This window comes from Gossypium hirsutum, chromosome D05 (assembly GCF_007990345.1).
Source record: "Gossypium hirsutum isolate 1008001.06 chromosome D05, Gossypium_hirsutum_v2.1, whole genome shotgun sequence".
NCBI lineage: Eukaryota > Viridiplantae > Streptophyta > Magnoliopsida > Malvales > Malvaceae > Gossypium > Gossypium hirsutum.
The window spans coordinates 14,084,774-14,095,162 of NC_053441.1; the positions used below are offsets into that span (position 1 = coordinate 14,084,774).

Here is a 10,389-nt window from a genome sequence, read left to right on the forward strand (position 1 = left end):
ACCAATCAAGGCAATAAGCGCCTGTTCATGCAGCCATTGAGATGTTACAAAGACCAAGGCAATTTTAATGGCATGGACCTCTGCATCATTCGACGACATAACACCAAGAGGGCCTGAGAACATACACCGATGGCACAGCACCCCGCAGCAACCAGCAGGGCCGAGTCAGCAATTGGAGGCATCCATTCAACTCTACGCGTCAGGATCCTCACCCTCAAATCGTCGTTCATCAGTCTAGGAGAAATCCAACAAACAACTTCTTTAATTAAGTCAGAACCACCCAAAGCATTAACCCAATGCAAAGATCGTAATTTACGAAGGAAACCATCCCATACTTTGTTGTTAAAGATCGAGTCGTTTCCCATAGGCTACAATATCCAAATGGTTGTCCCACAAACATCTAGCAACCTTTTCCTAGTAAGGCCCCAGAACTCAAAATCAAATCATTGAATCAAAAGATCCTTAACCGACTTGGGGATTCGATTCCTCACTGCATTCTTCTGTTCATAGGAAAAAATTGTAGAAAAGATGGTTTTCTCGGGAGTTTATTTATCCCATTGAAACAATAGTAGTAGTTGGTTAATTTCAAGTGACCTCCAAAACAATTGACATAATTAATGCATTCAAGCTTTACCAATTTTACCCTTTCGGTAACAACTCTATTCTTAATCATTGCAAGGACTCGTTTGGTCTGATTCTAACAGACAACACTACTATTCACCATTTGGTCATATCATTTAGCAATCATTGCTCAAAATAGTTTAGTAAGTGGACCTTATGCATCAAAGAGAAAAGCCTCAACATTTAATCAAGTTGCTATGATTACAAAGTTTAATGCAGTAACAAGATTAACAGAAATCTCATCCAAGCCAAGCTAATCTGCCCCATCTATCTTATTTCCAGCTTATGGTGCTTCCAGTTTGTCTTTCCCTAAACATTTCAGAATCAACAGCTCTACTGAGGATTTGGAGGCCGGCTGTTTGCAGAGGAAACTCTGGATCCCCATTCCAGCAACTCTTTGCTGGTGTCATCTTTGTGTGCAAAAACTTCAATGAAACACAGTGAATCTTTCTTTTCTCCTGTTGCTGCCGCAATTGCATCTATCAGTTCATCCTCGGTCCTCACCTAGATTTAACAATGAAAGTATTAATCTATGCATACCAAAGAGGTACTCCTCAGAGTTAACAGTGGATGCATCTAATTATTTGAAAAATGAAACTATCATATGTAGATGGGAATTTCTGATCAACACTAGTTTATGCTACACGGGCTTTAATATTTACTAACCTTGGCTGTCCAGCATTTGCCTTCACCATTGTGGATGGCATCAACAAAGGCAGTGTAATTCCAGTTCTTGATAACATTGTAAGGGCCATCATGAATCTCAACTTCAATTGTATAGCCTCCATTATTGATAAGAAATATGATGCTTTTTTGTCCACATCGGATCATTGTGGAAATATCTTGAGCTGTCACCTGAATAATATATCAAAACAAAAATATTATTTCCTTACCACATTTTTTATTTTATCATATACTTGAAAAGAACTAAATCAGTTACTTCATATTGCTTGTGGTTACCTCTAAATGAGTTATTAAAAGTTCTAAATGAAAATTATGTGGCTCACCTGGAAACTACCATCGCCAATGCAAGCAATCACACGTTTGTCTTTAGCTGCCTGAGCATATCCAAGCGTGGCACCAACTGACCAACCAATGGATCCATACTGCATCTGGAACTCATAACTGCAAGCAATAAAAATAAACATTTACACACTGCAAAACACACATACACGAGTCTAATTCAAAACACAAAGAAATGTACCATTTGAAAAAATCTTGCTTACCCGCAGTTCTCCGGAAGATGGAGCTTCTGACAATTGAACCATGAGTCTCCAGTTTCAGCAATAACCGCAGAGTCTTTGCTTAGCATATCCTGTTAAGCAAGGTCAACCAATGAATGAAACAAAATCTAATGAAGTGCCCACATCTGGTTACGCATTGATAAGTCTAAACGATTCACATTTTGCTCTTACAGATATCATAAGAGCAAAGAACAAAGGGTAAGAATGTTGCAGCATATACAAAACCAATTCTTCCCAGTTTCCAAGACACAGAAATTAAAGTAGTAAGAGCCAACACTGCATGTCTTACACACTTAAGTGTGTTTGTTAACCATACTAATTATTCCCTATGAAGGCATTGAAGGCTACCTAAATGGCCAATAGGTGTCATAAGCTCATTCCATCAAGAAATCTATATTATAAGCTAAAATATTATAGAGGAGTATTTAAAGTCATGTCCCGAGTGCCTACCTGAATGTGCTTAAAAAGAACATTGACTCTCAGAGGCTGTCATTAGAGGAGTATCTATATTATAAGCTAAAATATTATAGAGGAGTATTTCAAGTCATGACCCGAGTGCCTACCTGAATGTGCTTAAAAAGAACATTATGACTCTCAGAGGCTCGTCATTCCCATGCTTCAAAGGCATGCCTGGAGGGACAAAGATTCTCCGATAGTTCTCCACGGCAGTGGTATTTTTCTTAAGTTTCTTTGCCAATGCACTTAAGAAGTCGGCCATGAAAACCCAGCCAAAAGAAGGACCATTGCCTATCGTCACACGATTTGGTTGTACTATGATTGCTTTATCCTTCTTGATCAACAAAGAGTAGCCTACAGAGCTATAATCATTGAAGATTGGGCCAACAAAAACATAGGCATCAGCAGATTCCACTATTTCCCCACAAAAAGCTAGTACTAACCGCACCCCAGTATGTTCCAATAAAGTGAGGATGATGTTCAGGTACCAATCCTTTGCCCGAAGGCATTACAGCAATGGGATACCCACAGGCATCTGCAAGCTCCACAAAGGCATCTTTTGCATTTGCAACCCTTAATTTAGGTCCACCCACAAGGACAGGCTTCACAGCTTTGTTCAGAAAATTGGCAGTAGCTTCCACAGCTGCTTCTAATCCTAATTGATTGCTTACCCTGCATATAATTGTAGAGAATCAGCAACACAAGCATGTAACTTGGTTCCATTCATGTCTAAAAAAAATATCCTTTTAACACGCCATTCTAATGAATGAAAATATCACTCAACAATCAAGGGTATTACCTTGCTCTCCCCATAGTTTGATACATGCATGTAGCATCATATTCTACCTATAAGTCATACAAACTTCAGCTAAAGCTAGAATAGTTACTACGCTATGCCAGGGATAGTTTTAACACAAATTATGCCTCTGCCTCGGGTTATGGCTAGCACTAGCTCCTTTCTAATAGTACTGCAAAAAACATAACACTTCTGTTACAAATTTAAAAAAATTCCAAAAACTTCTTTTATATAAACTAATTCTCTTTTCTTTAGGCCAGGTTCCTTCGTTAGCTTCAAATAGCCTCCATTTACCAAGCTAACCATATATCATTATCAGCAATAAATGAAAGAACAGGTCATGATAATCACAACTCTCACCAGCCTTCTATATATGAAATGTACAAGTAGCAATGCAAGGAAAGATTAATCTTCACTAATAAGAAGTCAGATAAAAACTTTACTTTGGAGCGAGAAAGAAGGGCACTGGGTCTCTAGCAAATGTTGGATGAGGAATCCCAGGCAAATTACAGCCGATACTAATGTAAACGGGCTTGCTTTCCTTCAAAGCTGTGGATATGGCAGTATCAAGAAGCTCATGCGCATCATCCAGGTTGTTCACCACTGCCTGTCATATCAGATCACCACCAAATTACATCATCAATCTATCATTTACTCTACAAGTTACTTACAGTAAAAAAAATTGCAAAAAAAAAAGACGTCATATTTCTTATGAATGCATAAAAAGGGTTTCCTTCTAACTTACTTGGGCACAGGTGATCGTCTGGAAACACCTTAATTCTTGACTAAAATCTGGCAAGCCAATAGTATGATGCAAGATCCGGTTGGTCCCGTAATCATTGGAATTAGGCCCTCCAACTATGCAAATCACAGGCAAATTCTCACTGTAAGCACCGGCAATAGCGTTAAGCACACTCAGGCCTCCAACAGTGAAAGTCACGACGCAAGCTCCCACGCCCTTAGCGCGTGCATAGCCATCAGCCGCATATCCGGCGTTAAGCTCGTTGCAGCAACCGACTAAGTTCAGCTCAGGTTCTGCTATTAGATGATCCAAGAGGGTCAAGTTGAAGTCACCAGGAACTGAGAAGACGTCCTTGACACCGATCTCCACGAGCCGCCTTGCCAGGTGGCGTCCCAGGGTGCCACTCGAGGCATCTCCGCGGACCGGAGGATGTAAGGAAGTGGGATGAGCTGTTGAACCGATTTTATTACCGGCTTCCATGCAGTAAAAGTTTTTGCAATAAAACAACACTTGAAAAGGCAAATAGAAAGGAGAATTGGGAAGTTTATGAAATGGGAGAATGGTTTAGAAACTATTGGAACTGGAATACAAGTGGTGGGTTTTTAAAGGTTTTGAAGTGCAAAGATTTTGTGAAGAGAAAGCGGGTTTGATTAACAATGGGCTGGTTAGGGTGGGTTTTGATTAATCAAGTGAAAACCAGGTTTTGGTTTTGGAATATTTAGGATTTGTGCATGTGTGGAAGAAGTACGGGCATGGCTGTTTGTGGAGAATGAATGGAGGGGACCACTAGATTGAAAAACAGGAGCAAGTTAGTCTGGTTTTCTATTCCATTCGGCTCTTATTGGGTTTAATTTTTCTTTTTTACAAAGTAACGTGAATACTTATTTTTAAAATCTTTCTCTCAACTTTTTGTTAAAATGAATGCGTCATATTTTAAGAAAAGTCCGGTGATGGATGTTTGCTTCAAATTCAAAGGGCAAGGAAAAATTTACTTTCTGAACCAACTAATGTCTGCTCTTCTTAAGGTGCCTGCCTAAACATGCACGAGCTACTTTGCTTTTTATAGCCCACTGTTTCTTTCATCTCTTAGGTCTTAAAATAGGAAACTTTTGTGTAATTCCTCATAATCATTTATTTATTGTATGTTTGGAAAATTAATGCTATTAACTCATATACCTTAATCTCATTCCAATTCTTAGAGAAAAAAAAAGTGAAATTTTGAATAATTACATTTAAATCCATTTATTTTTTAATTTCTCAAATATGCTCATACTTAATTTAAGTTCTACATAATAACAATAATACTATTTTGATTTTAAAATATATTTATTTTTTAAAACATGATTATCTGTTATTTTATTGACCTCATTTAAATAATTTAAAAATTTTATTGACGAGATATAATAAACTATTTATAATAAATATAATGAAAATTACATATTACTTATTATTAATTATTTATACTTGGGCAATAATTAATCGATGATAATAAGTACTATATGTTTAATGTTGAAGAGAGAATAACCTGACAAATACGGAATGCTAGAGTAATTAGGTAAAATTACATAGGATACATATTTTTTTTGTTAATTTTATTAGTAATCATATTACTGAATATTTTTTTGTACTAATGTATTATATAATGATTTGATTTGATTTTTTTTTACTTGTTAAGATAATTTTTTCTCGAGTATCATTGATAATTTTATAATAAGTAATATTATAATTTATACTACCAAACATTACAAACAAAATTACAATATAATTACATTATCTAAATTCAAATTAAATAATAAAATTATCTAAATTTAAGTATAAAATATATAAATATTAATATAAAATATTTTTAAAATATTATAAAACATAGACGGTAAAATTGAGTTATCAAGTTAGGTTAGACCAGCCAAATTCGAGATTTAATATAAAAAAATATTTTAAAACTGGACCATGACCCAACTTAACCTACAAATAATTTTACTTATAAGTACATCATTAAAAACATTATATGTAGATTTAAATAAAGAAAACTATAATTATTGATGAAAACTTTTAAAAGTAAACACGAAAGGAAAAGAAGATGGAAAACACTTTTCTTTCTTTTGTTTTTTTTCTCTGTTTTTCCTGTTCATCAATTTGAGTTTAAAGGGCACTTATTGGATACATAGGTAGGATTAGGAACATCAGTGCTATCTTGTTTTTATAAAATTCATCAAGAGTATTTGAACATTTGATTTTGAACCAAGTGACCATTGTGAAGGGGTATTAGATTTTAGCACTTCCTTTGCCTGGTTTAGCCCACCGTTTGCGTATTTCTTTCTCGTCTCCCATGTTAAAGTACCAAAAAGCATGAAGCATGTGCATATGGGGAAAGATAGGCGCTTCATTTTTAGGGTATTTTATTTCTTAAAAAGATGGTTGTGGATTAATTGGTCAAGTAATAATATATTATATTGCAAAAACCAAATACTGTATACTATATTGTGCAACTGAGACTTTGCTTGATTAAGTTAGAGGCTTCGAATATTGATCTCACTGTACATGTTTTGACATATAGTGACATCAAACTTCTATTTTCGTTTTTTTTCTCTTCAAAACTGTCAATACTAATTCATTAATCTTCAAATTATCTCATATGCGACACCTAGTTTCGTTGCTTGAGCTAAGGTCAAAGATTACCAAAATGTCTTTCCCTCTTTACCCTTATTTGACCACCTTTTTTTTTCTTCTCAAAATTAAAAAACCAACTGCTTGCATTGACAATTTTGCTATACTACATTGCTAGGCTTTTGAATGAAGAGCCCATCATCTTCATGGACTGGCTTTTCAAGTATGAGTTAAAGAGAAAATATTACTAAAAAAAATTGAAACCTGAATGAAATAAGATTTCATAATTAATCCAAGATTGAGCCGAAAAGGAAGAACAATCAACAATGGTTACTACTTTATAACAAAAACCATAAATGAAATCAATATAGAATTCAATAGTTCTAACAAGGGATCTTAGAGGTGAACCACTTCATGACCAGAACGGGAGCCTTGATCAAACAGAGTGCAAACTCTACTATGATTGTTACGCACAAGCAACACGGACAGATGCAAGTCAACACCAACCTGCCATCATCACCAAAAGCCAACCCATCAAATCGATTTTGCTTTAAACAACTCATCAAACCAATCTGAAAAGAAAAGAAGAAGAAAGAAAGAAAGTGAGACTAACCCTACAATCCAGACGATTATGCCGACTATGGAGATAAGGAGGGATAAAAACGCAAAGGGCAGACCCAAGAGGAAGCCTAAAGGCCTGCATTCACAATCGTCATCACAGCAGCAGCAACACATATTGTTTATTCCTTGTTCCTAATTATGCTCTTAACTTTGTTCTTTGGTTATCTTTCTGCACCTCTTTTGCTTTCCTTGATTTCTTCGGATATGGTACAATAAATAAGACAAGACAAGCAAGGCTATAAATAAAATAAGTAAATAAAATCTGGTGCAGACGTATGTGCCGTTTACATTATGCCATTCCACTATATTTGAAAGGGAAGCGATGACCAACCAATACCAACTCTCCACCAGATCTGTTATCTGGTCCGATGATTAACCTGTCTTAGTTTCTTCTGGGCTTACGCTATTATCTTATCTGTGCTGTTTATCGCCGACGTATATAAAATTCTTCTTTGAATTTATTTTATATAGATAGCTATTATCGAAGAGAGCAATGCCAAATTTGCCAGTTAAATCTTGAATTGTTAGCACAGGTGGAGCTGTTGCAATTCTTTCGTTGAGAACAAATATTGGCAAAACAATAATTGGATTTGGAGGGGATGAATTTAGTCTGACATTGTCATGTGGTGGAATAATGGAAATTACAATTAATAATCCGACATCGCTTTTCGTCTAATCTTGATCTTTATCAATAAACAAAGCAGTGGGATTGAAATATTTAGCAATATTTTATCAACTCTGTTATATTATGTCTAAAAAAATCAATAAAATTAGAAATTCACCAGTAAAGTTCAACAAAAGTGAAGTGGAATATCAAAATTCAGAGTGTGTATCTTACTCGAATACTTGTTAGGACTGACGTTACGAGGTCAATTAAGGCATACATGACAATTGACATGACATGACCCGGCGGCTAGGCTGGCAAGATAGATTAGTCTCTTGTAATATGGGCTTGATCGTTCCTCAAAGTTGGGCTGGCTGGCAAGGCAAGCCTACTAGGCGGCATCACTTGATTATCTTCAAGACAGCAATGACATAAGACACTTGTCAAGGATTGAATTTGATTTTCACGCAATAATTTTACAATCAAAATTACATCTCATCTAAATGCATGAACCATGCAGAGCTTGAGTCGAGTTATTAAGCAAAAGGACGAGCAATGGATTATACATGTTTCTGAAGATTACTAATTAAGTCGAGTTTTGGTGCAACTGCACTAGGAAATTTTCTAGTACAAGCACCATAATGGCAAGCAGTTCAAAACTTCAAAACATTATAAACCACCATCTGTCCCTACCCAACTGCAGGCAGTATCTTTTGATATCCCTCTTACCTTCATCATCTCCCTCAAATCACTCACACCATCCCATTTTCCAGCAGCTGCCAAAGTATTTGATAGAGCAACAAATGCCCCTGGCCTACTGTCGACATTTAACTTAAAAAGTTCGTTGGCAGCTATGCTAGCCATTTGTACATCGCCATGTAGCCTGCAAGAACTGAGCAAAGCTGCCCAAACATCAGAATTGGGCTTCTCAGGCATCCCCATTACAAGTTCCCATGCCAGATCTAAACGCCCTGCACGTTCCAGAAGGTCAACCATGCAAGCATAGTGCTCCATCTTCGGTTTTATTGAGTAATCTCTCTCCATACTCTCAAAGATCTCACGGCCTTTGGCAAGTAAACCGGCATGTCCACAAGCAGAGAGAGCGCTAAGGAATGTTACATCATTTGGTTCGACACAACACTCTTGCATCACATAGAACAGTTCCAGTGCTTTAATTGGGTTCCCATTCTTCCCATATCCATCAATCATTGAGGTCCATGTGAAAACATTCTTTTCCGGCATGTAGTTGAAAACTCTTCTGGCATCCTCAATTCTTCCACATTTTGCATGCATATCAACAAGAGCACTTGCAATCTTGATGTCCATAAAGGACTCAGTCTTCATTAATTGACCTTGAACTTGTTGACCTATTTCAACTACAGATAAAACAGAACAAGCTCCAATTAGACTCACAAAAGTTGAAATATTAGGCCGGAAATTCAACCGTTGCATTTCAACAAAAATCTCAAGCCCTTTCTTAGCAGTTTCAACTGATTTACTGTAACCTTCAATCATTGCATTGAAAACTACGATATCTTTTTCAACCGTTTTATTAAACACATTTTCAGCCTCCTCTACCGATCCATTGTTCATGTAGCCAGTGATCAATGCCGTTGAGCAAACCACATTCTTTTCCAACATCATATCAAAAACAGTCCTGGCATATTGAACCTTCCCACTCTTCACATATGAGTCAACAAGCGCTGTATAAAGCACTTCATCAGGCTCTACATCCAATTTCACCATCAGGGCATGGGCCATCCTTCCTAAAAACCGCGGTAACGTCACTGTACTACTCCCACAAGCAGACGCCTTTAAAATCATCGAAAATGTGAACCCATCAGGCTTTTCACCTGAATCAACCATTCTACGAACCAAACCAAGTGACTCCTGAACATTCCCATTTTTAAGGTACCCACCAATCAAATAATTGTATGCGGACAAAGTGTGCTGCGGCAATTCATCGAACATTTGGGTGGCATATCTCAAGCACCCAGTTTTTAGGTGCAATATAAGGAGTTTGATGGAAATATTCGTATTGGGAGAAAACCCAGATTTTATAATGTGCGCGTGAATCTTTTGGCCATGGAAAGGGGTATCTGAGTTAATGAAATGTTGAATGGCAATAGAGAAAGTTGTGGAGGTTGGGTTAGAGAGATAGTTTTGGTGGTTTGTCGAAACAGTAGTGTTAAGCGGGATCAGCAAGCTTCGATGGTTGGGTGATGATGAGAAAATGGACGATTTGATCAAGGGAAGTCTTCCACTTTTCATTTTCCCATTCGATCATTATTGGAGTATTTGCTGATTTATAAATTTATCAACCAGGAACTCTTATAGTTTTACAGTTTCCAGGTTCAACTTAGCCCAATTGAAGTTTCGATTTGTGATAAAAATGGACTGATTGTTGGGCCTATTTCAATCCACTGCTAATAATGCTTTCATATCTTATATGGCAAGAACCGATAAGATATAGGCTTCCTTTGGATTCATTTGCACCACAGTATGTTGAAATTTTTTGTCTTGATTTTTAATCTCACTGCATCACACTGAATTCAAGGGCTGTTTGGGTTAAATGAATTCCAGCACAATGAGAGGTTTTGCTGCACTGGATGACCTTATACTCACTGGTGCTAAAAGTTCCAGTCAGCTCTAGTTGGGGCAATTGGTATTTTTGTCTATATTTTAATTTATTATTTTATTA

General features: G+C 36.7%; 2 protein-coding genes and 1 pseudogene across 3 annotated transcripts; all 3 read right to left on the minus strand.

The window, feature by feature from the left end:
• Positions 1–685: 685 nt before the first annotated feature.
• On the minus strand, positions 686–4,601 carry LOC121217743 (pyruvate decarboxylase 1-like; annotated as a pseudogene).
• Positions 4,602–6,728: 2,127 nt separating this feature from the next.
• Positions 6,729–7,649, minus strand: LOC121217745 (signaling peptide TAXIMIN 1). Its single transcript, XM_041093874.1, has 2 exons — positions 7,077–7,649; positions 6,729–6,970 (listed from the first exon to the last, which is right to left on the minus strand). Exons 1-2 carry the CDS (start codon positions 7,196–7,198, stop codon positions 6,847–6,849), a joined length of 246 nt encoding a protein of 81 aa, XP_040949808.1. The 5' UTR covers positions 7,199–7,649; the 3' UTR covers positions 6,729–6,846.
• A 181-nt stretch (positions 7,650–7,830) lies between these two features.
• On the minus strand, positions 7,831–10,104 carry LOC121217744 (pentatricopeptide repeat-containing protein At1g28690, mitochondrial). Of its 2 annotated transcripts, XM_041093872.1 has the most exons (2): positions 8,418–10,047; positions 7,831–8,101 (listed from the first exon to the last, which is right to left on the minus strand). In XM_041093872.1, the coding sequence occupies exons 1-2, from the start codon at positions 9,957–9,959 to the stop codon at positions 8,090–8,092; spliced, it is 1,554 nt and encodes a 517-aa protein (XP_040949806.1). In that variant the 5' UTR covers positions 9,960–10,047; the 3' UTR covers positions 7,831–8,089. The 2 variants fall into 2 exon arrangements, with proteins under 2 accessions (XP_040949806.1, XP_040949807.1); XM_041093873.1 differs by lacking the exon at positions 7,831–8,101 and having other exon boundaries at positions 8,225–10,104.
• Positions 10,105–10,389: the final 285 nt, after the last annotated feature.